The sequence below is a fragment of the Notolepis coatsorum genome (genome assembly GCF_963971535.1).
Source record: "Notolepis coatsorum genome assembly, chromosome: 3".
In the NCBI taxonomy this organism is placed as follows: domain Eukaryota; kingdom Metazoa; phylum Chordata; class Actinopteri; order Aulopiformes; family Paralepididae; genus Notolepis; species Notolepis coatsorum.
Genome location: NC_140167.1, coordinates 85,867,757 through 85,881,001, shown reverse-complemented (window position 1 = coordinate 85,881,001; position 13,245 = coordinate 85,867,757). Strand labels below are relative to the sequence as shown.

The following is a 13,245-nucleotide window of genomic DNA, read 5'->3' as shown; positions in this document are numbered from 1 at the left end:
TCCCCAACACCCCCATCTGACCTCCATCTGACCTCCCCAACACCCCCATCTCACCTCCCCAACACCCCCATCTCACCTCCCCAACACCCCCATCTGACCTCCCCAACACCCCCATCTGACCTCCCCAACACCCCCATCTCACCTCCCCAACACCCCCATCTCACCTCCCCAACACCCCCATCTGACCTCCCCAACACCCCCATCTGACCCCCCCATCTGACCTCCCCAACACCCCCATCTGACCCCCATCTGACCTCCCCAACACCCCCATCTGACCTCCCCAACACCCCCATCTGACCTCCCCAACACCCCCATCTGACCTCCATCTCACCTCCCCAACACCCCCATCTGACCTCCATCTGACCTCCCCAACACCCCCATCTGACCTCCATCTGACCTCCCCAACACCCCCGTCTGTAGAGAAACATGGAGAAAGCAGTATCATCTGAATACCTTTGTCTCACGTCTGTATCTATCTCTCCTCTACTTCTACATTGATCTCTCCATCTCAACCCCCCCGCCTGGTTTCAGCCAATAGGATCCTTGACCTGTGGGTCAACACAGTATAGAGCTGGGCTGACTAGAATGTACACTCCCTGGCACGTTGTTATTGTCTGTGTATGCCAGTGTTTCTCAAAGTGGGGGGCGCGCCCCCCAGGGGGGGCGCAGAGGCATGACAGGGGGGGCCTTGAGATTTATATATAAAAAAAAATTGCAGCTGCACTGTTCTCCATGAAAATACCATTTCTCAAAATCTGAAAATCATTATTTAATAAAACACAGAAAAGGATCACCAAGTTACTCTGGATAAAAAAAACTTTTACAGACAACATTGAGACAAAGCTTCCTGACACATCTCCATCCAAACTCTTGGAAGAACTCTTTGAAATCTCATCTGATACCACCTGGAGAGCTAGTTTCAGAGTGTGGTGCTGAGTACCAAGTATCTCATCTCATGGCCCACCAAGTATCTCATGATGCAGCAGTTAAGGTGTTGATACCATTCAGCACCACATACAGTATCTGTGTGAAGCTGGCTTTTCATCCATGACAGCTCTGAAAACAAAATATAGGGCCAATTTGAAAGGTCACGATATTGGTGTTATTTCAATAAATTTAAACATGGCCCATTTCATGACTATTTTGTTGGGGCGAGGGGGGGGGGGGGGGCCCAAAATATTTTGGTCCGGCAAAGGGGGGCCTGACAGAAAAAGTTTGAGAAGCACTGGTGTATGCTGTGAAGCCTTATCCACGTTCAAGATCTTAAATCCTATGATATCACAACTATTTCGTGCCCCCCCCCCCCCCCCCCCCCCCAGAAGGGGGATCTGAAAAGGCACAAATGAAAGCGGCCAATGGGAACGTCTGTTCTATTCACTCTAGCTCTGTGATCCACACAACCCCCTCTTCTTCTCGCTATGGGATCATCACAGTCTCGCGGCTGCCCCCTGCTGGCCGTTTACAGGCACGACAGCCTTCCCTCCATCTGTTTCATAACATTGACAAAGTGGCACGGTGGACACAATGGGGCGAGGCCCAGAGAAGCAGCCCTTGGTGCAGAATGATGAAGGTAGGTGTCGTGTGTGAAGCATCCGCCAGCATCCACCATGGAGACTGAGTCTGACCAGGTTCTACTATTCTTATATTTCATTTCATTTCATTTCAAACCTTTATTTCAACTCAAGGTCACCCCTCATTTACAGCGACAACAAGCTCACAAAACAAAGACACAGTTAACAGTAGATTCATACATGTAGGCGCAACAAATAATAAACAATAACAAATCAGCTGAGACAGTCGAGACACGGTGGTCGCAGGTCATACTTTTAAACGCAGCAGGAGAAGGAAGAACCTTCAGCTTCAGAGTCAGTCGGAGGGCGTTCCAGGTGTCGGAAGCATCAAAGGAAAAAGCTGTTCTTCCTAGTTCAGAGCAAACTGGGGGAACCCTAAGACCATGGGCGCCACGTTGCTGTCAATCTTCTACAGCCGAGGATTGTCGGTGGCAAATATCCTATCAATGACTATAACATTGCCATGGTGAGATGTTCAACATTAATAAATATTACTGACTCAGCGACGGCCACGGAACAGTGTTGTACGATACGACTTTGTCGTCACCCTCTCAGTCCTCCACCAGAATCCTTTATTCACGGTGCCTTGGCCAAACTCTGTCTGTCTACGGCTCTCCTGTCTCCGTCGTGCACTGCTGCAGCACCACCACGCTCCACCACCCGAGGGCGCCCTATCTCCACCCAAACACCACCGCATCCTCACGCACACGCACACAGACACACACACACACACACACACAGCCACAGCACACACATGCACACAGACACACACACGCACACACACACAGCCACAGCACACACACACACACACACAGATAAGTCGTGGCTTGCCCCCCCCCCCCACCTCCACCCACCCCACCCTCTCTCACCCCAGCGTGACGTGTCAGCGACCTGCCATGTGAGACTCACTCTGCTCTCCTTCTCTCCCTCTCTCACCCGTCCTCCTCACCTCTCCTCCTCACTTCCACCCCCCCCTCCTCCTCCTCCTCCTCCTCCTCCTCCTCCTCCTCCTCCTCCTCCTCCTCCTCCTCCTCACCCCACACAGAGAATGACCAGCCTTCCCTGGTTTGGTTTGACAGAGGGAAGTTTTATTTAACGTTTGAAGGTAAGTTGTTTCTGCTGCCGGGGATAAACGCTGACCTTTCACCAGAGAGATCATCCGCTAGCGTCGTCCGCTTGTCCTTGGGGACGTATTTGGGCGCCGCGCCACGTCCCTGTATGGACTACAGTAGTGGGACGAACAGGCTTCATTCGTCAATTCATTTTGAAAGAAAAGTCCTTTTAGAAGTTGATCCTAAATATATATTTTTTTAAATAATGAATTCTCCTTAAAAAAAGCATCCTGATTAGTCGTGCCCATTTTTCTGAGTGATGAATTGTGATTGGTCGTGCCCAATGCTGTTACCAGCCTTACGTTTCTGAGTGATGAATTGTGATTGGCCAAACACTCTTTAATTAAAGCAGAAGCTGGCCATTGAACTTTTATTTCTTTGCAGAGATCGTAACTATTTGGACGCCACTCTCCGCACCTCAAAATATAAAACGAGTAGAAGCATAGTCTCTCTCTCTCCCTCTCTCTCTTCTTTTCTCTCTGCGCCCGATCTCATGGTGAAAGTTCAGCGTGATTGTAGTGCACTTGGGGCTCATCTGTGCCCCCCTCATCTCATCTCCCATCCTCCCTCCATTCACCTTGACCCCCCCCCCCCCTTCCCTTCCCTCCATCACCCTAACTCCTCCCGGCTGAGCCGCCTCCTATTCAGCAGCAACAGTAGGAGTACTTTGACTCCTCCATCTCTCTCTCTCTCTCTCTCTCTCTCTCTCTCTCTCTCTCTCTCTCTCTCTCTCTCTCTCTCTCTCTCTCTCTCTCTCTCTCGCTCTCTCTCTCTCTCTCTCTCTCTCTCTCTCTCTCTCTCTCTCTCTCTCTCTCTCTCTCGTGTCATTCACTTTTCCCGTGTGTTTTCTGATCTTTACAACAAATCACATGGTCCAACTAACCATCTCCTCGTACAGTATAGCTGACTAACTAAATTATTAGGTTTAATCTATGTCTCCCTGCGTGTGTCACAGTTGTTTTAGGGGTCAGATTAAGTTATTGGTCATTTTTACATGACTATCTAAGAGATACTGTAGGAATGGGGAGATGTTCAAAACATACGGTACCCCTAACCGGCTATGTCATTCATTCATCTTATCCATGTTAGCCGTCAGAAGAATGGCATTTTCAACATATCCAAGTGTTTAGACAGGGACAAGACATCCTGTTTATCCATAGTGTATAGTGTAAATGCATAGTGCGTTTTTAGGGTGCGGCCAGGGGTTCAAATCCCGCTGTCAGCAGCACCTCCGGCTCGGTCAGTCGTCCCTACGAACACAATGGGTCAGTGTGTGGGAAGCTGGTGGGGTACAGTATGGGTCCTGGTCGTTGCATTAGCGACTCCTACCGGTCGGTCAGGGTGTCTGTTCAGCAGGGAGGGGATCTGAGGGAGATGGCCTAAACCTCCGCACGTATCCTAGAGAAACTCCTAGCTGTCAGATTAAAAGAAGCGGCTGGCGACTCCATGTATATAGGAGGGGCCATATGGTAGTCTACACCCTCCCTAGACCTACAGAGGAGACATGTGGTAGTCTACACCCTCCCCAGACCGACAGAGGAGACATGTGGTAGTCTATACCCTCCCTAGACCTACAGGGGAGGCATGTGGTAGTCTACACCCCTCCCCAGACTGACAGAGGAGACATGTGGTAGTCTACACTCTCCCCAGGCCGACATAGGAGACATGTGGTAGTCTACACCCTCCCCAGACTGACAGAGGAGACATGCAGTAGTCTACACCCTCCCTAGACCGACAGAGGAGGCATGTGGTAGTCTACACCCTCCCCAGACCGACAGAGGAGACATGTTGTAGTCTACACCCTCCCCAGACTGACAGAGGAGACATGTTGTAGTCTACACCCTCCCCAGACTGACAGAGGAGACATGTGGTATAGTCTACACCCTCCCCAGACCGACAGAGGAGGCATGTGGTAATCTACACCCTCCCCAGACCGACAGAGGAGACATGTGGTAGTCTACACCCTCCCCAGACCGACAGAGGAGACATGTAGTAGTCTACACCCTCCCCAGACTGACAGAGGCGACATGTGGTATAGTCTACACCCTCCCCAGACTGACAGAGGAGACATGTGATAGTCTACACCCTCCCCAGACCGACAGAGGAGGCATGTGGTAGTCTACATCCTCCCCAGACCGACAGAGGAGACATGTTGTAGTCTACACCCTCCCCAGACCGACAGAGGAGACATGTAGTAGTCTACACCCTCCCCAGACTGACAGAGGCGACATGTGGTATAGTCTACACCCTCCCCAGACTGACAGAGGAGACATGTGATAGTCTACACCCTCCCCAGACTGACAGAGGAGGCATGTGGTAGTCTACACCCTCCCCAGACCGACAGAGGAGACATGTTGTAGTCTACACCCTCCCCAGACAGACAGAGGAGACATGTAGTAGTCTACACCCTCCCCAGACTGACAGAGGAGACATGTGGTATAGTCTACACCCTCCCCAGACCGACAGAGGAAACATGTGGTAGTCTACACCCTCCCCAGACCGACAGAGGAGACATGTTGTAGTCTACACCCTCCTCAGACCAACAGAGGAAACATGTGGTAGTCTACACCCTCCCCAGACTGACAGAGGAGACATGTGGTAGTCTACACCCTCCCCAGACTGACAGAGGAGACATGTGGTAGTCTACACCCTCCTCAGACCAACAGAGGAAACATGTGGTAGTCTACACCCTCCCCAGACTGACAGAGGAGACATGTGGTAGTCTACACCCTCCCTAGACTGACAGAGGAAACATGTGGTAGTCTACACCCTCCCCAGACTGACAGAGGAGACATGTGGTAGTCTACACCCTCCCTAGACCTACAGAGGAGACATGTGGTAGTCTACACCCTCCCTAGACCTACAGAGGAGGCATGTGGTAGTCTACACCCTCCCCAGACTGACAGAGTAGGGCAGTGCAACGACCAGGAAGGGAATTGGCATAACGTAAATTGGGGGATGGGAGAAAAACATTATTAGAGTATGTTTTCTTTTCTTTTGTCAACATAGCCTATGCATTTATTCTACTCTCAATAAAGTAGAAATCCTGCTATTGCCTACCCCTAGGAGCTCTCAACCAGGAAGCCATACGTTGTATGGGGAAAAAAAAACATTAAATACAGCGCATAGACATATTTCCATATTTAAATATCACAATGTATTATCATGGAAAAACAAGGTGCATTTACTAAAATCCTTACAAAATTGTACTTTAAAAGGCAAAACAATGGATATATGGATCACAGTGGTACAGCGGTACATTAGTAAACAGAACAGTGGGGTCCCCCAGTGTGGGGGCGCCCTGCGGGACACTCCACTCCAGTCCAGGCAACAGTGGGGGGGCTCTGTGACTTGTTTTAACCCTTTGTATGACCTCTGGTTATGAGCTACCTCTGGTGTTTGCTAGATGGACCCTACTGGTCCTGTAAGTGGGATAAATGCATCGTATGGTCTTTTCGTGCAGGCTATGTTGACATTAAGGGGGGGGGGGGGGGTACCTACACCAGCCTTATCCTTTAACCCTTTCACTGCCGCACTACCAAAACGGTTAACCCTTTTCACTGTGACAATACACAGAAGGTTAACCCTTTACTATCACACTACCGACGGTAACCGGCGGGGAAAGGGTTAAAAGCCCATGCTAATGCATGTTATATGGAAGGTAATGAGAGGTAATGTACGCAGGGGCCTCTGCAGAGTTATAATGCTGATAATGGCCCCCGTAACCTGTTAGTGTGGAAACAGAAGCCCCTCTGGAGTTACCTTGCTCTGTAATATGCAGCGGACATGGTCCCAACACGTCAGGGGTTATTATGGGTGTGTGTCTAAGGAGCCTGGCTAGTGGGGCGGGTTCACCTCCAGGCTGAACGAGGTTAGGATCCTGGGCATGATGGGTGCATCAGTCTGTTCTTCTGTTCATATGGTCCTCCGAGTCCTAACCAGTCAACTCATCCATATTTACTGTTGTGTGTGTGTCTCTGTCTGTATGTCCTGTATCTGTGTGTCATGTGTGTGTGTGTGTGTGGGTTTGTGTCTTCTGTGTGTGTGTGTGTGCGTGTGTCCTCTGTGTGTATGTGTCCTCTGTGTCTGTGTGTGTGTGCGTGTGTGTGTGTGTGTCCTCTGTGTGTGTGTGTGTGTATGTGTTGTGTGTGTGTGTCCTCTGTGTGTATGTGTCCTTTGTATGTGTGTGTATGTGTCCTCTCTCTGTGTGTGTGTGTGTGTGTGTGTGTGTGTGTGTGTGTGTGTGTGTGTGTGTGTGTGTGTGTGTGTGTGTGTGTGTGTGTGTGTGTGTTGTGTGTGTGTGTGTGTCCGTCCCCCCCTCCAGGCTGCTCCAGGGGCCCCAGCCCTCTCACCATGGGGGCACAGGACACCCTGCCTGTAGCGGCTGCCTTCACAGAGACGGTCAACGCCTTCTTCAAAGGAGCCGACACCAGCAAGTAGGTCCCCAGTGTTCACAGTTCATCATATCCCCATGTTGTTGTGTTGCAGTGTTCTGTCCATGTGCTCAGTTGTTGCCACATTTAAACACCATAATGTGCCTTTTATAAGGATACCTTTATATCCCAACTAGATGGATAGACGGATAGATAGATAGATACTGTGTAGACAGACATAGAGAGAGAGAGAGAGAGAGAGAGAGAGAGAGAGAGAGAGAGAGAGAGAGATCCTGCCTCTCTCCTCCTCTCCTCCTGCTCTCTCCTCCTCTCCCCATCTCTCTTCCTCTCCTCCTGCCTCTCACCTCCTCCCCCCTCCTCCTCTCCTCCTGCCTCTCACCTCCTGCTCTCTTCTCCTCTCCTCCTGCCTCTCACCTCCTCCCCCCTCCTCTCTAACCTCCTCTCTTCCTCTCTAACCTCCTCTCCTCCTCTCTAACCTCCTCCCCTCCTCCCCTCCTCCCCTCCTCCTCTCTAACCTCCTCTCCTCCTCTCTAACCTCCTCCCCTCCTCTCTAACCTCCTCCTCTCTAACCTCCTCCCCTCCTCTCTAACCTCCTCCCCTCCTCCTCTCTCTCCTCCCCTCCTCCTCTCTAACCTCCTCCCCTCCTCCTCTCTAACCTCCCCTCCTCCTCTCTCTCCTCCTCCCCTCCTCCTCTCTAACCTCCTCCCCTCCTCCTCTCTAACCTCCCCTCCTCCTCTCTCTCCTCCTCCCCTCCTCCTCTCTAACCTCCTCCCCTCCTCCTCTCTAACCTCCTCCCCTCCTCTCTAACCTCCCCTCATCCTCTCTCACCTCCTCCCCTCCTCCTCTCTAACCTCCTCCCCTCCTCCTCTCTAACCTCCTCCCCTCCTCTCTAACCTCCTCCCCTCCTCCTCTCTAACCTCCTCTCCTCCTCTCTAACCTCCTCTCCTCCTCTCTAACCTCCTCCCCTCCTCCTCTCTAACCTCCTCCCCTCCTCTCTAACCTCCTCCCCTCCTCTCTAACCTCCTCTCTTCCTCTCTAACCTCCCCTCCTCCTCTCTAACCTCCTCTCCTCCTCTCTAACCTCCTCTCCTCCTCTCTAACCTCCTCCCCTCCTCCTCTCTAACCTCCTCCCCTCCTCTCTAACCTCCTCCCCTCCTCCTCTCTAACCTCCCCTCCTCCTCTCTAACCTCCTCCCCTCCTCCTCTCTAACCTCCCCTCCTCCTCTCTAACCTCCTCCCCTCCTCCTCTCTAACCTCCTCTCCTCCTCTCTAACCTCCTCCCCTCCTCTCTAACCTCCTCTCCTCCTCTCTAACCTCCTCCCCTCCTCTCTAACCTCCTCCCCTCCTCTCTAACCTCCTCCCCTCCTCTCTAACCTCCCCTCCTCCTCTCTAACCTCCTCCCCTCCTCCTCTCTAACCTCCTCTCCTCCTCCTCTCTAACCTCCTCCCCTCCTCCTCTCTAACCTCCTCTCCTCCTCCTCTCTAACCTCCTCTCCTCCTCTCTAACCTCCTCCTCTCCTCCTCTCTAACCTCCTCCCCTCCTCCTCTCTAACCTCCTCCCCTCCTCTCTAACCTCCTCCCCTCCTCCTCTCTAACCTCCTCCCCTCCTCCTCTCTAACCTCCTCTCCTCCTCTCTAACCTCCTCCCCTCCTCCTCTCTAACCTCCTCTCCTCCTCCTCTCTAACCTCCTCTCCTCCTCCTCTCTAACCTCCTCCCCTCCTCTCTAACCTCCCCTCCTCCTCTCTAACCTCCTCCCCTCCTCTCTAACCTCCCCTCCTCCTCTCTAACCTCCCCTCCTCCTCTCTAACCTCCTCCCCTCCTCCTCTCTAACCTCCTCTCCTCCTGTCTCCTAAGGTGCGTGGTGAAGATCACAGGGGAGATGGTGCTGTCGTTTCCGGCAGGGATCACCCGGCACTTTGCCAATAACCCGTGCCCGGCCGTGCTAACCTTCAGCATAACCAACTACAGCCGCCTGGAGCATGTTCTGCCTAACCCACAGCTGCTCTGCTGGTAAAGACCCCTCACCGCAACCTCACCATAACCTCACCGTAACCCTCACATATGATGCTTTGGCCCAGTGCAGTCAGTGGTGTAAGCATTGGAACAAGGAACGTAGAGGTCGCTATAGTCATTATTTTAACATGGTTTAACATAGAGGCCTATATATATACATTTATTTACACACAGTCACAAACTGACACGCTGTTCGTTCGTCTCATATTTAACCCTAACCCTTTTATCTTAACCTCAACACACCTTAACCTTTTAAGCCCGGAGCCCTATTTTCTGAAAATCCGCCTAAAATGCATACCTAAGTAAATGGAAGATTTCTCCACTTCTACAAGGTCCATTTGCATGTTCTTGGTATCTAGGGGCATATATGGACCTCAGTGAATGTATTCCCAGTGTCAGAAATATTGTGTCTATTACTAGGCTTGCTTAAATTGTGATGAAACAAAGGAGAATATGAATTATGATTTTTCTTTGCATCTTTGACAGTGAATAACACCATGCTAAAATGACCAGACATAAGAAACTGCCACTGAGCTCGTTTAGTACCTTCTTGAGATCACGTGTACAAAATCTAAGGAAATGAATAAAGGGAAGATGATTAAATAGAAGGTTTTGTAGATACAGTACTGAATTCTGCCATCCGGACCCATGCAATTTGAAATATTATTATAGAATATAGAATATGAGGCCTATAAATGACCATATTATAGCCAACTTGCACACTATGGATCGGGCCAAATCTACTCTTTCCAATGGCAGAGTTCAATTTGGATTATTATGATAGAATATAGAATATCAGGCCTATAAATGACCTTATTATGGCCAAGTCGCACATCTATGAATCAGGCCAAATCTCCTCTTTCCAATGGCAGAGTTCAATCTGGATTTAGTATCACCAGGCGTGATTCACAAACCGTGAATGAAATCTACTGTCCGCCATTTTTCATCAGATTGCAACGCCGTTTTTTGCTAGACGTTCACAGAAAGGTAGAGAAACTAACTGCGTTCTGTTTTATGGCCGTAACGTTCCGGTTTGTGGGAGATAATCCCAAAAAATAAGATAAATTAAAAAGTCAATCCAGAAGTCAGATGATTGACAGGGGCTGGTGTGAGCTGGGTGGTGTAATTTTTCGAAAGTCGAAAGCCCATCGAAAGCCCTGGGTCTCTTCCTTCAAAAGACTACTCACTTTTGGCTGCGCCACTTCCTCCCATCAATGTCAAAAATGTGCCGGTTTCCGACTCAATGTCCTGAGATTTCTATAATCTTATATTTCACTAATAACAGTTAAAATCATTGGTAAACAAACGTAATGCTGAAAATATACACATTGACTGCTGTTTTGACAGGGTTAGGGTCTTTACTCTTGGCTACATTTGAAAAAAAATGCATACATTCTGTAGAGATGGATTTATGGCGTGATGTCATTGTCGGTCCAGTACCGGACCGCTTGGGCTTAAGAGGTTAACATCAACCAGGACACTGTGGTCTTAACCCCCAACACACCGTAATATACATATAGAATGGATGTCCCACTGACCACTTGACTTTTGACTAACTAGCTAAGTGCGAACCTAACTGGTCTGACACAAAGTGCATTGCTTGTGAGCCGCCACTAGGGGCAGAGTGGCTAACCGTGAGTGAGTTACTGACCGAGTCATAGAGGTGCTTTGCATCTAAAATAACACTGGTTGTCCAAGTGTATTTCTTTGTTTCTCTGCCAGTATAGACTTCACATTAACCTCTGTACTACTACACCCACCATAAACATGTCATGACACCTCACACAGGGAAATTATGTCATACTGACACATGCAAGATGAGGTCAGACAGTATTCAAACCTGCTCCCCTGTTTAGGGAAAGAGAGAAAGTTAGAGTTAGATCCTGTCGGCTGGTCTGACTTCACAAACGGTGGGTTTTTCCCGAAAGCATTCATATTCATATTCATCGAATTAGCTTGTTGTAAAGATACAACACAGTACAATTTGTTGTTGATCACTGGCAATATATACCTTTTTATAGCTGGAAAATAAAAGACACTTAGCTGCTCCGTTGTGCCTCCCCTCTCCCCAGTGACAACACTCAGCTGCTCCGTTGTGCCTCCCCTCTCCCCAGTGACAACACTCAGCTGCTCTGTTGTGCCTCCCCTCTCCCCAGTGACAACACTCAGCTGCTCTGTTGTGCCTCCCCTCTCCCCAGTGACAACACTCAGCTGCTCTGTTGTGCCTCCCCTCTCCCCAGTGACAACACTCAGCTGCTCTGTTGTGCCTCCCCTCTCCCCAGTGACAACACTCAGCTGCTCTGTTGTGCCTCCCCTCTCCCCAGTGACAACACTCAGCTGCTCCGTTGTGCCTCCCCTCTCCCCAGTGACAACACTCAGCTGCTCCGTTGTGCCTCCCCTCTCCCCAGTGACAACACTCAGCTGCTCTGTTGTGCCTCCCCTCTCCCCAGTGACAACACTCAGCTGCTCTGTTGTGCCTCCCCTCTCCCCAGTGACAACACTCAGCTGCTCCGTTGTGCCTCCCCTCTCCCCAGTGACAACACTTAGCTGCTCTGTTGTGTCTCCCCTCTCCCCAGTGACAACACTCAGCTGCTCTGTTGTGCCTCCCCTCTCCCCAGTGACAACACTCAGCTGCTCCGTTGTGCCTCCCCTCTCCCCAGTGACAACACTCAGCTGCTCTGTTGTGCCTCCCCTCTCCCCAGTGACAGTGCCGCTCCACCCAAGGCCAACACCAAGGACTTCTGGGTGAACATGCCCAACCTGATGACCCACCTGAAGAAGGTCTCTGAGCAGAAGCCTCAGGCGACCTATTACAACGTGGACATGCTGAAGTACCAGGTGAGGACCGCTCCTCTGCACGCTCCGGCGGAACCTCGCTGTCCTTCTCTAAGACCGGTGTTAGTAGGACGTTTACACAGTGTTTATATTGGACACTAGTTCAAGTTTTGTTTTATTTGTCACATATAAGGTACATGTACATTACAGTGTACATTGTGCTTCACACAGTAAAAGTTAAAACAATAAAGACCAAACACTATACAAAATATACAATATACAAAACTAAAGTACAAAATGCAAAAATGCTATTTGGAAGGAACGCGGCAACATTATGGGAAATACCCTTACCGTCTTCTCCAGAGTCAGACGAAAAGATAGATACCAATCCCCTCTTTGTGCGTTCACTAGGAAGCTATCCGGCTGCAAGCTAGCCTAGCTCAGCACAAATTAATGGAAGTGGATACAGACCACTAGCCTAAGCTTAAAACTTCGGGAGAGGTGTTTTTGGCCAACAGCTAGGCTAGCCCACTTCCATCCATGTGTGCTCGGCTAGCTTGCAGCCGGACAGCTTTCTACTGAATGCACCGAGAGGAGATTGGTATCTATCTTCTGGAGAAGATGGTAAGCGCATTCCCCCTGATGTACAGCACTGATAATGTGTTGTTGTCACCGCTGTTGTTGTTGTTGCTGTTTTTCTGATCAAACTTTAGACAACATACATATTATGTGTATCAGTGATAATCAAACTGTAAACAAAGAGGCCTATTAACACTTTGGCTGCCATGGGTTAAATTAATGATATACCATAGGTTGCCAGCGCTATTTGTCTATGGAGAAGTTCCCCTTCTTTGCAGGGCTATAACTTTTTAAATTCTATTGCTACATTGCCATTATTAGGGCCCATTCAAAGTCCTATATGTATTGTTCATTGTGTAGCAACGTTAAACTTTTTCATTCACATATTCATAGTAAAGTATGGTCTAAGTATGTTTTCATCTCTTTCTGCAGCTTTCTCCAGAACGTGATCTATAGCCCCAAATGCATTATATTGATGATGAAATACAGTTTGATGGCAATCAGCGCGATATAAAAAATTCCAACTAGACCTACTTCTAGAAGTTACTACACGTCATCTGATGTTGACCGGATGGGCGAGGGGGCGTTTATAATTCCGTGGGCAGCGTTATACCAATCATCTAATGTGGGTCAAATGTTGATAATAGCAGTTAGTATCGAAGACGGTAACGTTACACGCTGAAACTCACCCCAGTCTCCGCGCGCCGTTGGGCGATCATCATAGAGTAGACATTTTATCATTATGGGATGGAGATTTACCCGGTCCATCTCCAGCTTGTATAATGGTATATACGTCCAAATCAT

General features: G+C 49.6%; 1 protein-coding gene across 1 annotated transcript in view; it reads left to right on the top strand.

Moving 5' to 3' along the window:
- Nucleotides 1-13,245, top strand: part of sgip1a (SH3GL interacting endocytic adaptor 1a) — a gene marked incomplete at its 5' end in the record, with an annotated part of 43,256 nt that overhangs the window by 13,210 nt on the left and 16,801 nt on the right. Inside the window, 4 exons of the mRNA XM_084311281.1 lie at nucleotides 2,617-2,676; nucleotides 7,008-7,119; nucleotides 8,929-9,084; nucleotides 11,790-11,925. Coding sequence (XP_084167407.1) covers nucleotides 2,617-2,676; nucleotides 7,008-7,119; nucleotides 8,929-9,084; nucleotides 11,790-11,925 — 464 coding nt within the window. The remainder of the gene's footprint in view (nucleotides 1-2,616; nucleotides 2,677-7,007; nucleotides 7,120-8,928; nucleotides 9,085-11,789; nucleotides 11,926-13,245) is intronic.